General features: G+C 35.4%; 1 protein-coding gene across 1 annotated transcript; it reads right to left on the bottom strand.

The window, feature by feature from the left end:
* Nucleotides 1-10764: 10764 nt before the first annotated feature.
* LOC133875187 (ABC transporter C family member 3-like) lies at nucleotides 10765-17405 on the bottom strand. Its single transcript, XM_062313222.1, has 10 exons — nucleotides 14846-17405; nucleotides 14529-14615; nucleotides 13753-14403; nucleotides 13371-13535; nucleotides 12588-12882; nucleotides 12250-12464; nucleotides 11827-12132; nucleotides 11606-11669; nucleotides 11273-11512; nucleotides 10765-11177 (listed from the first exon to the last, which is right to left on the bottom strand). Exons 1-7 carry the CDS (start codon nucleotides 17243-17245, stop codon nucleotides 12004-12006), a joined length of 3942 nt encoding a protein of 1313 aa, XP_062169206.1. The 5' UTR covers nucleotides 17246-17405; the 3' UTR covers nucleotides 10765-11177; nucleotides 11273-11512; nucleotides 11606-11669; nucleotides 11827-12003.
* Between the last annotated feature and the right edge of the window lie 857 nt (nucleotides 17406-18262).

Below are 18262 nucleotides of genomic sequence, written 5' to 3' on the forward strand. Positions count from 1 at the left end.
GCACCATTCTCTTGTAAACCAATTTTGAATGGTGCATGAGTTATACCTGAGATTCTTAATAAAGGTAAACTTCAGAATTTGAGTTTGAATTTAGGACTTCCGCTTTAATACTAAATCATCAATTATTTCAAAACCATAAATTTAATAATTAAATTAATACTCTAACAACCTTTAAACCTTTATACATCTCATTTCGTCAGGGGTCACTGGTCCATGAACGTTAAACTTGTCCCTTTAGGATCACATTTCAATCAACTTTAGTTTGTCTCCCTGTGTTTGACTAAGTTTTTGAATGTGGATCCTTGATTTATCAACTTCAAGCTGTTTGAGAGCAAGCTGAAAATGATTGAGATAAATAATAATACTTTTTCCCCCCAATAATTCAATTAATTTCTTTGTTTTTGACTAAGTTTGTGAATGTGGTGCCTTCATTCATTGTCGATTGTCATGGTTTCAATGTTTTCGCCCATTTTTCTCTAACCTAATCATTTTGTTTCATGGAGGTGGAAAGTGGAAAATCAATTGAAAAAATAAAAATAAAAAAGGAAATTACATTTAATTCCCTCAATCTACCGTCATATTTGTAATGTTTTTTTAAATATTTTAATTTGATTATTGTACCCTATCTATCAAAGGGAATGCCATGTTTCATTTTTCTCCCAAGCCCCTAAAATCGTGGCCGTGGGTCATTTAGTTTTTTTGTTGTTGCCTTTTTATTATAAGTTTATTATTTTTAAGGGCATTTTTGTCTTTTATAGGGTAAATAAGGACATTGCAATCTCAATAGTAGATTGGTACGACACATTAACCAAATTGAAAGAATGAGAATAGACATTACAAATTGAGACCTAATACACATATATTCCTTGTACATTTGATGTCAATCTCTTTTGCAAATCAACAATTAGATTTGTGGGACCCACATCCCGTGTACATAGAATAATGTTTGTGAGATATATTAGCTGTACAATTATTTTGCACAACAATGCTGACGTATCCAATATTTTTTAAGAAAACAATAAAATTGCTGGACACATCAGCATTGTTGTGCAATTGTTGTGTAAGAGTTGTGCAGTTAACATATCTCAATGTTTGCTGTACAACATTTGTACACACTTTGTGCAACAAAGCTGACGTGAAAATTACTGCCCAACATTACACACTTTGTAAAAAAATTGAAAATGTATGATTTTCCTTTTTCTTTTTCTTTTTTGTAAATTAACCATTAAAAAAAAATTATACGAAGATAATGTACAACAGATGGAATATATATATATATATCTCTTAGAAATTGAGGAGAACTAAAAGTAAGTACTCTTTTTTTTTTTTTCTTTTTTTTTTTTTTTTTTTAAATTTTGTGACGTGTGGAGACTAATTAAAAAAATGGACTGTTCTAAAATTTTTAAACTTTTTTGGGTCACAGCTGCCACTTCATTCAATACTAACTTTTAATTTTCTGGGTATTTGTTAGACAAAAAAGTTTACATGTCTAATTTCTAACAATTAGGTTTTGATTTTTGAGTGCCAATTAGTTGCTTTCTTTCTTGGTGTTCCAAAACACATCACAAACTAGTGAAAAGCTATATATATTGATTAATTGACATATCAAAAGTCATGACCCGACCCCTCCTTAGTACAACATATATATATATATATTATGAAAGCAAGTTTGTTGTTTCCCACTATAGAAGACAAAACAGAAAGAAAAAGAGTTCACATAAAAACAAAAGATTTGCAAGGTCCATTAAGACTAACTCTTCACTCTTTCATTAATTTCTCGTGTTCATCCCCAGTATTTTAACTTGTTGGTTAGGTATATACACCTATAACATCATAAATCCAAGAGAAATTTTTTGAATCAAATACTAATTCAACATCAAATTTTCAAATTGGGCTCTTAATTAATGAGTGAAAAATATTCTTTTTAATGCTCCCTCCGTCCCAAATTTTTATATGACATTTTCCTTGGTCCGATATGATTAATTAATTACAAGAGATGTGTAGTTGGTGGTGCTTTTTTCTAATCCATGCAAATACACAGGAAGAATTATCTCAAAATATATGATAATGCTCTCTAGAACAATTTACATGAAGGGGTTCACACCAAATGATCAGAAAAAAAAAAAAATATATATATATATATATATATATAAAGAAAGAAAGAAATCAAGGTCTTTCCCTTAAAACACTGGTAGGTAGACAAAAGAGAAGACCTAAGACCCTATATATATGACTTATAAATATATAAATATATAAAACTAAAAACTAAAAAATTATTTTTTAGTTTTTTGCCTAACGAGGAACCTCTGAGTTTATTTTAATACCACATGAGAATTAATTGTAAATCATGTAAACCCGATGGACTGATTATATATATATATATAATATATATATATATATATTTTTTTTCCAAAAAACACAAATAAGTCCGTGCACCCAACTTCCGTCCAAAATTTTGATAGAAAATGTAACGCCCAACATAAAAGAATTGCGAATATAAATAATTAATAAAATGTAATAATTAAATTTAAGTAGTATTTATTCTGGTAATATTGAGATTAATTATTTTAATTAAGAAAAGTATTAGTTATTTAGTTTAAGGTTAGTAGTTAGTAGTTAGAACTAGTAATAGAAAATATTTTGAAATGATTTAGAAAATAATACTAGAAGTTTAAAAAAAAAAAAAAAAAAAAGGTGTAGAAAACATCTAGGAGACAAGGCTAAGGCCTAGCTTTTGTAGACATGAAAGTTTGAAAGAAAATAAGAAGAAGAGAGGTTATTACGTGGGTTAAGAAAGAGGTCTTGACTTTGTAGCTCTCTCCATTGAAGAGAAGTGACATATTTTAATAAATAAAAATAACTTATAGGTGGAAGACTGGAAGTCTTTCATAGCATTCATAAGAAACTCTATTATAACTCTATTTTTAAAGCTATCTTTTAGCCTTACTACGTGGCTTTCAAAGTTACATAAATTTTTACTTTATGAATAAAAATAAAAATGTTAGCAGCAAAGCTTTAACATAGAAGATAATGTATCTTGTATTTATTATGGAGAAACTCTGTCAGTAGAAAAATGAAAGATAAAGCACGCGCATCTCTTCATTTAATTCATCCCCATGTTTTGTTCGTAAAATGCACCTCTTTTGTCTATGTTTTGATAGATTCAAATTACGCATGTCACCTACAAACAAGATGAGAAATAAAAGGTAGGTTGCATTAAATGTTTGGCAACCAAATAAACCAAAGAAGATCAATTGTAAGAGAAGCAAATTTCAATAAAATTGTTCAATAGTTTCTAAGCCTTTGGCTATGAGAATAACTGTCGGCTCTTCCTATATTGGCTACCATTTGCTTGGTTTCTGAGAGTTATTTTTCAAGACACAAAACAAAAGTATATATTTTTTTTTCTTTCGTCCATTGCACATACAAATAAAGAAACTAAGAGCGACGATCAGGAAAAAGTAATGATTCTTTTAGCAAGAGGCAGTACGTAGTAATTATACAAAAGATCATTTAAGGAGATTGCGTGAAAGTGGTAAATATAAAACTTACTGACCCTTCACTTGATGTTTTATTGCATAAATTGTACAATGTTTTTAGTGTGATTATGAGCATGTATATTTTGAAATATGATTATGATAAATTATGTTAATATGATATATTTCATATGTTTAAAGAAAATGAATTTTTAAAGGAAAGTGAGTTTCAACGGAAAATTAGAAATGATTATATGTGACATGTGAAAAGTTTGTAAAAGATGGATACCTAGCGGTTAAGTGGGGTTATACACTTAGCACCCCAATGATAGTAGGGGAGAAATAAAAATGACTAGCTCACCTAGTGGTTAAGTGGGGTTATACACTTAGCACCTCGAAGCTATAAAAAAGATAAATTGGTAGCAACCCAGCGGTTAAGTTGGGGTATACACTTAGCAAAGTCCAGCAGCCAAGTAGGAGTATACACTTGACTTACAAGAAAGATAAAATGAAAAATAAAAATAAAAATGAATTTCTAAATGTGTGAAATGTGATAAATGAACTTGTTAATGCATTTATTATGTGAATCAAGCATGTGATATGATATGTACTGTTTTATATTTTTAATTATCATTTGTCATTAACTTGCTATAAATTGTTTTAATACTCCATGGTATGAGATATGAGTTTTATATGTAAGGGTGAGCAAAAACCTGCTCACCCGCCCCACTCTGAATTTCTCAGTTTTAAAGGGTTTTTATGCGGTTACTCCAACCCGTGCGGTGCGGATCGCGGGTTTGGGTTTTGAAAAATACTGGGGACCCGCCCCGCCTCGCCCAGCAATAACAACAAAAAAACCCTAACCACCCCCCTCCCCCACGCCGCTCTTCCAGATTCTTCTAGGTTCCATTCTTCTTTTCGTCTATCTTCTTCATTTTCTTGTTTTTTCCTTTGTCTCTCTTTTTCCCTTCTCTTCTTCTCTCTCCCTCTCTGGTTTTATTTCTGCTGGCTTTCAACTTGTACCTGCGATTGCTCTCCACCACCAGCGATGGATTCTCACGGCAATCTTATGGCCAAGCTCGCACACCCACGAGGGCCACGACACATGGACATCGATAGCACAACCCTAGGAGGTACATATTTTTCGTTTCTCTCAAATCTCGATCTTTCTTTCGATTTGTTGTTTTCCTTTCATTTGAAACACACAGATCTCAAATCTAAGAAGGTCGAGAATTTTGGCTTGAATCGGGGATACCCGCACAACCCACATACCCGCCCCCGCACATACCGCAACCATGCTGATACACTCTTTACCCCTGCGGCCACGGGTCCAATTTGCCCAACCCGCAGGGGTGCGGGGTGGGGCCAAAAAGGGCGGAAAACTGCCTCCCTGGTGCTCACCTCTATTTATATGTATTAAATGCAAAGAAAAATATTTGGGGTGTTTATTAAGTATGTATTAACAAAACTCTAAGCTTAATTTACAAAACGGCTATGAAATTTTAAAAAGTAAACACTTTTGTGAAAACCTTACAAAGATAACCATTTAATAAATTTAAGATAAAGATTTTTCAAAGAAAAAAGAGGGGCTCACATCACACATATATGGTCAGGATATTTTATATTTACTGAGTGGTGGACTCACACATTTCCTCTATAAAATTGTTTACAATTTTACAGATACTGCTGAGGAAGAGATAAATGATGACCCTTATGCTTGTCTAGGATTTTGTTCATTAAGCTTGCAGGAGGCTTCTCACATTTTGAAGAATTGACTCATGTTGAGTCGATATTTAAAATTATGAGTAGAAATGCCGTTATGGCATCTTTGATATTTTTATCTCAAGACAATAGTAGTTCCAGATTGTTGTAAAAATATTATGTTTTATATATAATATGTTATTTCAAATAGAAACTCTGGTATTATGTGATGAAAGTGAGATGTGATCCCTTATAAAAAGAAAAGAAAAAAATTATACATGTTTTCTTCCGTTGCAAGTGTTTGAAGGATGAGATTGATTACAGTGATACTTTTAGTCCAATGGTGAAGTCATCTAACATTCGAGCTATACTTGCTCTTTCTGTCCATTTCCAATGGCCCACAAGACAACTCGATGTCTCTAATGCTTTCCTCTATGGAACACTAGACAAAGAGGTCTTTATGGAGCAACCTCAAGGCTTTGTTGATAGCAAATTTCCTAAGGATGTTTGCAGGTTACACAAATCAATATATGGCCCCAAGCAAGCTCCTAGATCTTGGTTCAACAAGCTGGCCAGTACTCTCCTCAATCTTCGATTCACTGAGTCCAAAGTAGATTATTTACTCTTCATCTTCCATGTGCAGCACCTACCTCTTGGCCTTCAGTTATCTCAATCCAAATACATCTCTAATGTACTTGATCATGCTAAAATGAGTGGTGCAAAGCTTGCCAAGACACCTCTCCCAGCCGGCTCTAAATTGTCTCAACATGATGGAGATCCACTTGAAAATGCTTCTAAATATAGACACTTGGTCGGAGCCTTACAATATTGCACTTTGACCATACCTGATATCTCCTTTGCGGTGAATCAACTATGTCAATTCTTGCACTCTTCAACAACTACACACTAGACTGCAGCCAAAAGAGTACTCAAATATCTCAAGGGATCCATCAATCATGGTCTCTATTTCAAAAAAAAGGGGATCTCTTCACTTGAATGCCTACAGTGACTCAAATTGGCAAGGCAATCCCAATGATGGACGATCCACAACAGGTTATGCTCTCTTTCTTGGTCCATGCTTGATTAGCTGGAATGCCAAGAAGCAGCTCGTAGCGTCTAAATCTAGTGCCGAGGCTGAGTATCAGTCGTTAGCATTGGCCATAACAGAATTATTTTGGCTCCAAATGTTGTTTCAAGAACTCCTACTATATCTCCCTAATCCTCCTACACTTTGGTGTGGCAACTTAGGTGCTTTATCTTTGGCTTCTAATCTTGTATACCACACTCGCACTAAGCATATTGAAGTAGACTATCACTTCATTAGGGAGAAGGTGGTTAACAAGAATATCAGCACTCGGTATATCTCCACTCCTAATCAGATTGCGGACATCTTCACTAAAGGGCTTACTGCTTCTCGATTTATTTTTCTGCGTGACAAGCTAAATGTGTGTTCCCCACCCATTAGCTTGCAGAAGGATGTTAGCACATATGATCCAAGCGAGCAATTACCTTTTAGGATAAATAATTAACAATGTCTAGCTCCAAATTGTAAGGGTTTAATTTCAACTTAATTTAGAAATTCAAATTTTTGGGAGAATTGAATATACTAAGAATCAAATTGTAAGGGAGACATAACTAACTTCTCAAAATGCATATTCAAGCTAACAATCATTGATATTTTTATTTAAGAATATTTTAGTATCGTATAAGAAAATGAATTCTGAAAGCTGCAAATTTAATTACTAGGTAACAGAAACTATATATCATATGCAACATGTTTAAAGATATACATCTCAGAATTAATGCAGATGCAAGCTAAACAAATAAATGACAGATAATAAAATATATCCAGCGGCCAGTGCTATATATAGAGAATCACGTCACATCAGTTTTGAGGTGATACTGGCCGAGATGATTTATAGATCGATTTACTTGTATCCGGCTGGCCGACCAGCCGTCAAATGATGGTGCAAGTTGGCTGGTAGAGATCACGATCATAAAACACTAGCTGATGTTGGTAACATGGTGGCGGACATGCACATAGAGGTGTTGGACATGAACATTTGTTTTCAGTTCCACCTTTCTTGTCCTTGTCTCCTTCCTTCTTCTTACTGGTGTCTTGTTTTTTCTTATCATCAGGGTTGGGTTTTGGCTTGAGTTCCTCCACACTTACAATGGTCGCATGGCCGACCTTCTTCCTAAGAGAAGTGGTCAAGCAACATACATCAACGTCATTTCCAGTCACCACCACTTGATCTTTGTCTTGCCCTTCTAATGCCACTGATGAAATCCCTATAACATATATATATATATATATTAAAATGCATTAAAATATACAAAGCACTTTGGGAGATAATATTTAAACTCTTGAACATTTTTAATTACCATCTGCTCCAGCAGCTATCTTCAAGGCTTTGGTCCGGCATTTGTCACAGACCATTTGCACCTTAATGACTATCTTTTGCTGCAATACAACGTTAAGTAGATCATATACCATGCCATATATAGTCATCTAATTGGCTTAGAGATAGTGTGTGTGTGTGTGTATATATATATATATATATCTTACTGTTTTTTTTCCTCCAAGTCCTAATTTAACACAAACAATAATCTTACAATCATTCTTAAGTCAAAAGAAGCTAATTAATGGAAGGGTTTTAATTTGCAAGTTCTTTCTGTTGGGTGAATGAAGAGGTTGTGCATGCGCTAGCTTTCTTTAAGCTACAAGGAACATTAATATGCATCACAATAAATGTAGCAGTAAACCGGCTGACAGAATTAGGATTTCTCGTTAAGAGGCCAAAACATGAATGAGGGATGGAATTAGAATTTCTTGTGGGGGAAAAGCATGAATGAAGGGAGGCCATAACCCCCTTCTCCCTGATTCCGTCCCTGATAATAAAAAAACATTTTTTTCTCTTTTTCTTTTTAGAAAAGAGAACCTTTTAGGAACTCATTGTCAATGCAACATAAAGTTGTTTGGACTACAGTATAGATGGCTTTTACCTTCATATTTCGGAAAGGCTTGACAGAAGCTGGAATTTTCAAGAAGGTGCAAATATTATAATTCTACAACAATCCCATGAACTAATTAGCTATATATTTATAGACAGTCAGCAACTCTAACCTGCCAGTAAACGTTACTGAAACTAGGTTTTGATTATGGGTTTTTCTGAAAAATAATTTCGCTGAAAATATTCTACGTCGAAACAAACAGAACATTAAAATACAGTTTTCTATGTTTTGGAGGTCAAGATTTCTTAAAAATAACCATTGGAGATTATGGCTCTCTCAAAGTAGCCGATTTATCTTTTCTTATGTTTTGTTACTAGTGGGTTCACATCAAGCAGTATTAGAGCAATCATCGATCCATGACTACACAAAAAAAAAACGTAATGATAGGCTCTTGTGCTTATGTACGAGGTATGCTCTATCATGAAGAATAGCAGTGACATGTGCCCTATCATGAAGAGTGACGTGTGCCCTATCATGGAGCAAGCTGAAAATGATTGAGATAAATAATAACACTTTTCCCCCAATAATTCAATCAATTTCTTTCCACAAGTTTGACTAAGTTTGTGAATGCAGTGTCTTCATTCAATGTTTTTACCCATTTGTCCCTAACCTAATCATTTTGGCATTTTGTTTCACGGAGGTGGAAAGTGGAAAATCAATTGAAAAAATAAAAATAAAGAAGGAAACTACATTTAATCCCCCCCAATCTACTGTCTTATTTGTAATGTCCTTCAAATCTTTTAATTTGATTAATCTACCCTATTTATCAAAGGGAATGCCATGTTTCACTTTGCTCCCAATTAAGCCCCTAAAATCGTGACTGTGGATCAGTTAGTGTTTTTTTTTTTTTTTTTTTTTTTGCCTTTTTATTATTATTATTTTAATGAGAGTGGACATTACAAATTGAGACCTGATACACATCTATTCCTTGTACATCTGATGTCCATCTCTTTTGCAAATCAACAATTGGATTTGTGAGACCCACATTTTTTGTACATCTGATGTTCATCTTTTTTGTAAATTAACCATTAGAAGAAAAAGAAAAAAAAAATGTTCGAAGATAATGTACAACAAATGGGGAAAAAAAAATCATTTCTCTTATAAATTGAAGAGAATGATCTTTTTAGTCTCTCGAAAAGATGTTGGTAAAAATGACCATCAAATAGCTCATATTTGCTTCATAATTATATTTTAACCGTATAGATTCCTTTTAGAGCACTTATAAAACTTCCTTTTGATTTTTCTTGCATTTAAGAAATCAAACTAGCTTCCCTATATTTAGAGAAGCTGGTGCTAAGTGATTTTTGTAAGATTTTATCTTCATAAATGGCCTAAATGCCCCATATATATATATATACACTATTTATTATATAATAAATAGTATATATGATATATGGTGAGGTAATTTAATTTTAAATTAATTAAATTACCGCATGGAATCGTTAAATTGATATTAAATCAATTTAATAATTAATTATTGTTCTTTGATAGGAGGAATAATTACGATGTATACTATATTTGAAGGTCACTGACCTAGCCTATAAATAAACGGCCTGTGTACTCTATCAGTAAGGCATAGGTTAGAAGATCCCTCAAATAATAATTTTGTTCTTCAAATATAATCTTCGTGGAAACGCTTGAGCAAAGATGTCAAGAGGTAAACCTAAATCTTATCTTTTATTTTTGGTTACGAAATATCAGTTTAGCGTAATGTATTTCTTTGTGCTAACAATTTTTTGTAATTTTTTTTTAAATTTTTCCTATATTTAAGGAAGAGAAGCAGCTATTAGGTAACTGTTATAAATGCCCTGACAACTGTTTAAATTTACGAGATAATCCTTTTATTTCAACACCACAACAATTATTGTCTATCTTAACATGTTGAACAGTAAAGATTCTAACATTGTTCATAAGTTCTGAAAAGCAAAATAGATTTCTTTCATAATTACTGTCGGTAATTGCTTTTGGACTATATTTGTTTTTCATTCCTTCCAAATCTTTTATAGGGTGATAATCTTTTAAAGATAGTCATAATTGAAGATCCAAATCTTCATATGAGTCCTAATAATCTTGAAATAATTGAGAGAATTTGGAGATATTACTGAGGTAAATTCATTGGTGTCTTCTCCGGATTGTCTTCTATATTGTTCTTTGGTTAGAATAAATTGAACCAAGATGTAACTTTGTGAAAATTCCTTTAAGCATTGGAAAAATTACCTTTAACAATGCTTAAAATATTTGTCACAGATGTAAAAGAGTATACATTATCATTATATATCCAATTTTATTTTGTGATTTGGTCTAGGGATAATAATTATTTCCTTGGTATCTAGTTAGTGGTTGCTCATACAAGGTATCAGAGTAGAGCATATACTTTTCGAACACAGATTCAGAACATAGTTCGAACTCAAGACTTTTGGTATCCTATCCTTCGTAATTACTTTTCATGCATTTTAGCTTATAGCATAAACTTTTCCACAGTTGTTTTAACCCCAACATTTCAATTGCTCAGCTGTTACATATAACCTACCATTCGACAGCATACTCTTAAACATGAGACATCCATGCACACTAAGAAAAAAATTGTAAATTGTGAAGAGGCATAAGTTGCCATTAATCAAGTCCAGATCACAAGCATGCTTCATTTTTTTTTTACTCTAATCAAGATATATTATTTATCTAAACATAACTAGGGTACACCGCCTGTAGGTAGAATATGCCTAAAACACAGAGCAAACACTAGCTAGATACCAAAATCCCACTTATTATGTTCCAGCATAGTTCTATCAAACAAGATCATAAAGCCACTGAATTTTCATCATTGTCAAGAAACGTGGGACGATTGACTGGTACCTAGTTACGGTCATCTACTTAAGTTTTCAACACTGGAATTTGACCTCACACTATACTCTGCCACAAGTTGAGAAAACGCGGATGACTTGTTATCTAGCAATCTTGTTGGAGAATCACATTCCTCGATAAGCCCTGCAACAAGAATTGAAAGAAATCTGCTAAACTAAGGATTATGATGAAATCATTCTACGCATGAAAATACTATCAAATCAGATGGTCATACTAACCATCACTTAGAAGCAGAACTGTATCACTATCAAGAACAGACGTTATCCGATGTGCAATGGTGATGACCGTACAGTTGGAAAAATGTTGCCTCAGCGTTTGTTGAATCAGATTATCCGTAGCTGTATCAACGGATGCAGTGGCTTCATCAAGCACCAATACCTTACTTTTCTTGAGTAGCACACGGCCAAGGCAGACCAGCTGCCTCTGACCCACACTCCAATTCTCTCCATTCTCACTAACTGCAGCACCCATATAAATATAAGCAATAAATTTCCACAAGATTTTGAGATATTCTACATAACCTCCACACTAGAGAAGCTGAAAAGACAAACCTGCAGAATCAAGTTTCCCTCCTTTCTTCCTAACCTCATCTCCAAGTTGACACTTATCCAAAGCCTAATCAATAGAGGGGAAAAATTAAAACCAAAAATAAATAAATTAAATAAGCAGGTGCCACCAATTGACTACAAATCCTAAAAACAGTGCATGATTTATGAGGAAAATACAGCAAAGAGAAAATTTTCTCAATCACAAAAGAGAGAAACCAACCCACCTCCCAAATTTGTTCATCCGTATACTCTTCAAGGGGATCCAGGTTGCTTCGGACAGTCCCCTCAAACATGGTTGGATCTTGAGGGATAATGCTTAGTCTAGACCGCAAATCATGCAGTCCAATCAAGGAGATGTTAATGCCATCTATCATTATTTGACCAGCAGCAGGTTCAACAATTCAGAAAAGTGCTTGTATAAGAGTTGATTTACCACTGCCCGTTCTCCCTACAATGCCCGTTTTCATTCCTCCAGGGAAAGTGCAGGTGAGACCTTGTAATACAAGTGGCATCTGTGGGGCATAGCGAACCTACATGGCACCCATTATCATTAATTATTATACAATGCATAAAATTCAGTCATCAACAACGCCATATAGAACATTGCGCCTTTATGCCTGCAGTTAACAACTAAGAACTGAAAGTACCTGCAGATCACGAATATCAACTTCTCCAAGTGAGGGCCAAGAATAATCTGGCTGGTTTTCTTCTATCACAAGAGGTGACTCGCTCGGGATACAAGTGTATTGAAATATTCTCTCTACTGATATAATTTTGTTCTCCAATTCGCAAATATTCCATATTACCCACATTTGTAACGTGTTTAGATTAAGTCCATACGTCACAGCTAAGCCCGCAATGCCTTTGGAGAAAAAGGAAACCAAAAAAAAAAAAAAGGCAATGAAAAAGATATAAATCATGTTCCTTTAAGAATTTAAATCAAGCAAGAAAAATTGTTAGTATACGCTAGATGGGAAATATTTACCTGGATTAATGACTCCTTCTGGAAGAGAGATCAAGAAAAATAAGGAGAAGGCAAATGTGATTGAAGATAATATATCCAAGCGGAAGCATAACCATTCCATTGCACCAGCAATATGGAACTTTGGCTGACAATACGCATCGGTCAGTTTCATATTTGTGTCACTAAATCTAGACTCTTCATCAAAGCTCCGGATAGTTGTTGAGCCTGAAATTGTTTCAGCAAAATGTTGTATCACTGGAGCATTGCACACTCCAACTAGTCTTGCTAGTTCTCGTGCTGAAGATATGTAATATTGCTGCAGAATTATAAATTTGTGAGAACGCCTCCTTCCACATGAGAAAATGATAATAATAGATTGTAATAATGGGAGTTAGGTTCAATGGATGCATATCATTAGCAGCTCTTTACATAGTTCTAACCCAGAAATTTCTGAGGCAAAAAGCCATGGCAAAATACACTACATCATCAAGCAACTTCTCAAAAATCTCTCTTAAGAAAACACATTGTTAACCAAGTATTTATTTACCCAGCAATTTGGTGGGATTTTTATATTAATAAGGCAGCAAAACTCTGCATACGGGTTTGACATTTTATCAATGAGAGTTTGTGGCATGTGGACATCATAAAATGTAAAAGAATGTAGTATAATGAACATATGGTGATATCATTTATGTCATTTGAGATGTCATCTGATTAAGCCATGTTTCAGCTTAATGTCACCTGATTAAGCAATGTTTCAGCATAATATGAAACACAACATTCTGAAGAAGTTAGATGATATACCTGATACCAGATACAGGTTGCAATTACTGGGATAAAAATGATGAAAACCTGCCATGCAACCTGAGACATCACTGCAATAATTCCAAGGAGCTGAATCATCGAGAAGGCAACTGCCCCAACTTGAGATGCAATGTTCAAATCCACTGCACTTTGGTCCGTAGAAGCCTGCAAGGAAACATACAGCTAATTTAGTAAAAGTTTGTGTACTCATTATGTTTATCTGAAAGGATGTGTTTGTGTGTGCATGTGTCCATTAGTGTGTGTGTGTGAGAGAAAGCGAGAGGAATTGCATAATCTAAAGAACAAAGCTATGCAAAAATTGCAAACAACGCCTTTCTTAAAAACCTAATGAAGGAGCATTGAGCATATTTTTCCCACTTACTCTATTTAGGATTCGTCCACTTGGAGTGGAATCAAAAAATGACATGGGAGCTCGGAAAATGCAAAAGTGCATTTTATTGAAGAGTATAGTGGCTGTCCTGTACCCAGCTGTTACAAGAAGTGTCGATCTCACAAGGATGCAAATGGAACTACCAATGGCCAAAGCAACATAGACAATTATCAGCCTAGAGCTACTAACTGCAGGTTTAATGTCCTGTGAGACAGGACTTGCCCAGGCCATCCAATAATTGCTTCCAATCTGAAGGAGCTGAAAGAGAACCTGTGCCAGCAATATAAAGGGCACAAGAGCTCCTCCGTATGCCATAGTGATATATTTCCAGTAGACTGAAAAACTAACTTTTCCTTTCTCTCTCTCCTCTTCTTGGATAATCTGTCCTTTTGAACACATTATGTCATCTGCTTTACCATCTTTAACATATTTATTTTCTTGGTTTTGCACAACCCCATTAGCACTGGCCATACTCCCATCTTCCATGCTCATACTTGTACTTTCAGAAGCTGACCATGCCTCTGCAGAATCAAGAGCTGACAAAGCCTTCTTATGCGCTCCCACAAGTTCCATAAAATCAGTTCCTGCATTGAGGATATCGCTGTACTTTCCAGCTTGAGTAATCCTTCCATCTTTCATGACCTTACAAAAATTATAGGTTCAGTTCACAGATAGAAAAAGAGGGGAACAATCTCCATAAGTTGAGTTCACCCAAAATAAGAAAAAGAAAAAAGAGGCTGGAAATAAAGTAAATAGAAATGTCTTACCAAGATAAGATCAGCAGCAGGTAAGAACTCTACTTGATGAGTAACATAAACCACTGTTTTTGAGCTCAAAAGGCCAAGTAAACATTCCTGCAATATATAAGTAATATAGTTCAAAACCAGCTACGCAACAACCACAGAAAACAAAACAGAACAAAGTGCAATGGAATCGCAAAGATTTTCAAGTACCTCAACTGAACCCATCTTCGAAAATGTTCATCAACAACTTTAGGTACATAATATACAAGAAAAAGAAAATAAAAGAAAAGAAAAATCATTCTATACTTATACAATGGCATTAGAATAGGGAAATAAATTACCTTAAAGAGGTGGGATCCCGTATGAGCATCCACAGCGCTAAAAGGATCATCAAATAGATAGATATCAGCATCTTGATACAGAGCACGTGCTATTTGGATTCTTTGCTTCTGCCCGCCACTCAAATTGATTCCTCTCTCACCTATGACTGTCTGATCCCCAAATGAGAGAATTTCCAGGTCCTTCTTCAAGGAACATGCTTCAAGGATGCTCTCATACTTTTCTCTATCCATCTCCTTACCAAACAATACGTTCTCTTCTATCTTGCCACTTTGTATCCATGGTGACTGTGCAACATAGGCCTTTGTCCCACACAACTTAATTGTCCCAGATATCTTGGGCACTTCTCCCAGTATACAGGAAAGCAAACTTGACTTGCCTGAGCCTACAGTCCCACAAACTGCCACCCTCATTCCATTTTGCACTTTCAAATTTATATCTTTCAATGTCGGATTAGGGGAAGATAATTCCCAAGAGAAACTCCCGTCAATAATTTCTATTGCTGTATCAGAACTACCTGTTGGAAGCTTCTCTACAATATCAGACTGCAAGTCATCAAGACGAATGAACAATGCAATTCGATCTAGAGACACTTTAGTTTGAGCTATCATTGAGATTGTTTCGGGAAGATTATAAATGGGCTCCTGAAGAATCCTAAACGTTGCAAGTGCAGATAAAATCTTCCCCGATTCAAGTGGGATCCCCATTAGTATACAGGCACCAAAAGTGACCACAGACACAAATGTGGGAGCACCCCAGAAGACAAATGAGGTCATTGCAAAAGTGTAAACAAACTTTTTCAACCATCCTTCCTCGATCTTCCTAATCTCGTTAATCTTAGATAGAAACTTCATCTCCCATCCTTGAAGTTTGAGAATCCTCATGTTCCTTAAAATCTCAGATGTTGCCTTCATCCTTTTGTCTTTTGACTCCATTATCTTTTCCTGAAACTTCTCTTGTAATTTTCCCAAAGGAACATTTGCTAACATAACAATTATAGTTGCAATAAGAGTCGCAATCGAAGCAAGCCCAAGATTTTTATACAAAATTAACAATGCAATAGCAACTTGCACAAGGACCATCCAGGGCTCATGCATATACCAACCAAAGTCACCTATCCTCTCAGCGTCAACACTCATTAAATTGATTATCTCCCCGCTAGAGTGGCCCTGCTTTGATTGGCATGAAAGTGTTAGACCTTTATTGTAGATCATTGCGATCAATACTGATCGGACCTTAATTCCGGCCTGTTGCACCCTAAAGAACCAGTGCCTCTGCGAGAGGCATTCCACGAGTTTTGCAGCAAAAAACACTGAAACGAGAGTATAGCCCTCATTCTTGAACTCCCTTCTACCATTGAGGTATTGAACAAAAGTGTCAATAAGATATGGTCCAACATAGGAAGCCAATGCGTAAATAACTACGAGGAGGGCTGTCAAAAGAATCTCTATCCATACCGAGGAGATTAATGCCTTCACCAGTTTGAGTGTGGTCATTCTGTTATATGTACCACACTCAACCTCAAGCTTATTTCTAAAGGTTGGAAAGCTCCTAACCACGCTATCACCGGGGTCAAGTTGAGGAACATCCTCAAGGTCTAATGTCTTCTTATTGCCAGCAGCAATCAGAGGACCCATCCAGGAGAAAGTAAGAATGCTAAAAATTCCAGCATTTGAATAAGGGGTTACAGTGTCACCCCCCTTGCACTTATTTGACTCTGCTTTATCACTTGCAGTAGAATCACCATTCAAAAGAGATTCTTTGAGAAGGGTATCTTCACCCTCATTGTTACGGAAAAACCCCAAATAACAGAAGAACAGACCAGTGACAACGGAGACGATATCCGAAACAAAATACTGAACGGATACGTTAACATGCTTTCGATGAAGAACAATGTCTATAACAAGGCAGTAACAAGAAATGAAGAGGTAGAAACCCCACCAAACTCTCAATAAAAACGGGTAGTCTGGTGAACCCGAATTAAACAATTGGGTACGGAAGTAGACACAATGTGCACCCCAAGCGAGTGCTCTAACTGCTAAATCCAAAAGGGCCACTAGCCCTTCGTCAGACCAACCATTTCTATACCAATAAAAGTAATTCAATAAACATAAGACAAGACTAAACACAGAAACACCCAAAGAACATATTAGAGGCAGCTTATAGTACAAACCCCTTGTGGTTTTAAACCTTCCCTTTGGACCTTCACCACGACCCACCTTCAATTTCTTGCACACCCATGAGATAAACAAGACAAATAACAAAACAAGGTGTAATGAACCAGAAACCCCACGCAGGAAAACGGGTTTGAGGAGAAAATCAGTACCTGAGTACATGGGTGAGGAGTAGTAGCGAGAAAACAAGATTGACAAACCGTGTTTTGAGGATGCAAGAAGCTCCATTTCTCCTGTAGCTTTTGTGGGGTTTCTGTTAGATGGGTGTGCAAGACTTGTGACTTGGGTGGTGGATTCTACGTTGGACAGAAAGGTTTTCTCCTTTATATAAGCGAAAGCGTTCGCGGGCACATAGGCTATAGTCCAAAATGAGAGCGAACGTGATGAGAGAGTCAAAAGTAGCTTTGCTTGGGCGTAGGATAACGTGGCGACCAAGAGTCCGAGCTCGGAGATGCAATCAGTGGACCGCAAAGCGACAACACAGGATTTTTTAAAGTATTTTTCCAAGAAAAGAGTGTCCTTATAGACAGAGTAACGGACGAGTTTAAACAACTCCTGTTTTGCTGAAATTAACAGGATATCTTCTGTAATTTAAACGACGGCCAAGATTGCAGAATCTAAAAAAATTAATTTACTTTTAGCTTTAACAGGTCACCCTTTTTATCCATGGCTCAAAATGAGAGACGCAAAAACCAAAAGAAAAACGGAGAGAGAGAGAGAGGGAGAGAACGTGCGTTAGAGAAAGATGAGGAAAACAGAAGAAGGAAGAAAGAAAGAGGGAGAGCCGAGATAGAGAGAAGAGAAGAGAGGATGGATGAGAGAGAGAGTTGGATAAAGAGAGAGGAGAGACAGGCAGATAAAACTGGGGGAGAGAGAGAGAGGGAATTGGAGTGAGAGAACACAGTAGAACAGTAGCTCTTGGTAAAGGAATAATTTGTAGGGTAAAATAAACTTCTTGTCTTGAGTTTTGAAAATTTTATTTTTTAATTTTTAAGTTTTAATTCGATTATACATGGTATCTTAATTTTGAGAAAAGACTGAATTAATACCTCAATTAAATTTTTTGTCTAAAATTTAACAGTCCGCCACGTGTCAACCCCCGGGAGTTGACACGTGTTGTAGTGTTAAAAAATAAAAAATCTTTACAAATTAATTAAAATATTAAAAAGGGAAAAGTATACATAACCCCCTCAAACTACCATCTCATTGTCAATGTACCTCCAAACTACCAATTGTGTCAATGTT

This window comes from Alnus glutinosa, chromosome 8 (genome assembly GCF_958979055.1).
Source record: "Alnus glutinosa chromosome 8, dhAlnGlut1.1, whole genome shotgun sequence".
NCBI lineage: Eukaryota > Viridiplantae > Streptophyta > Magnoliopsida > Fagales > Betulaceae > Alnus > Alnus glutinosa.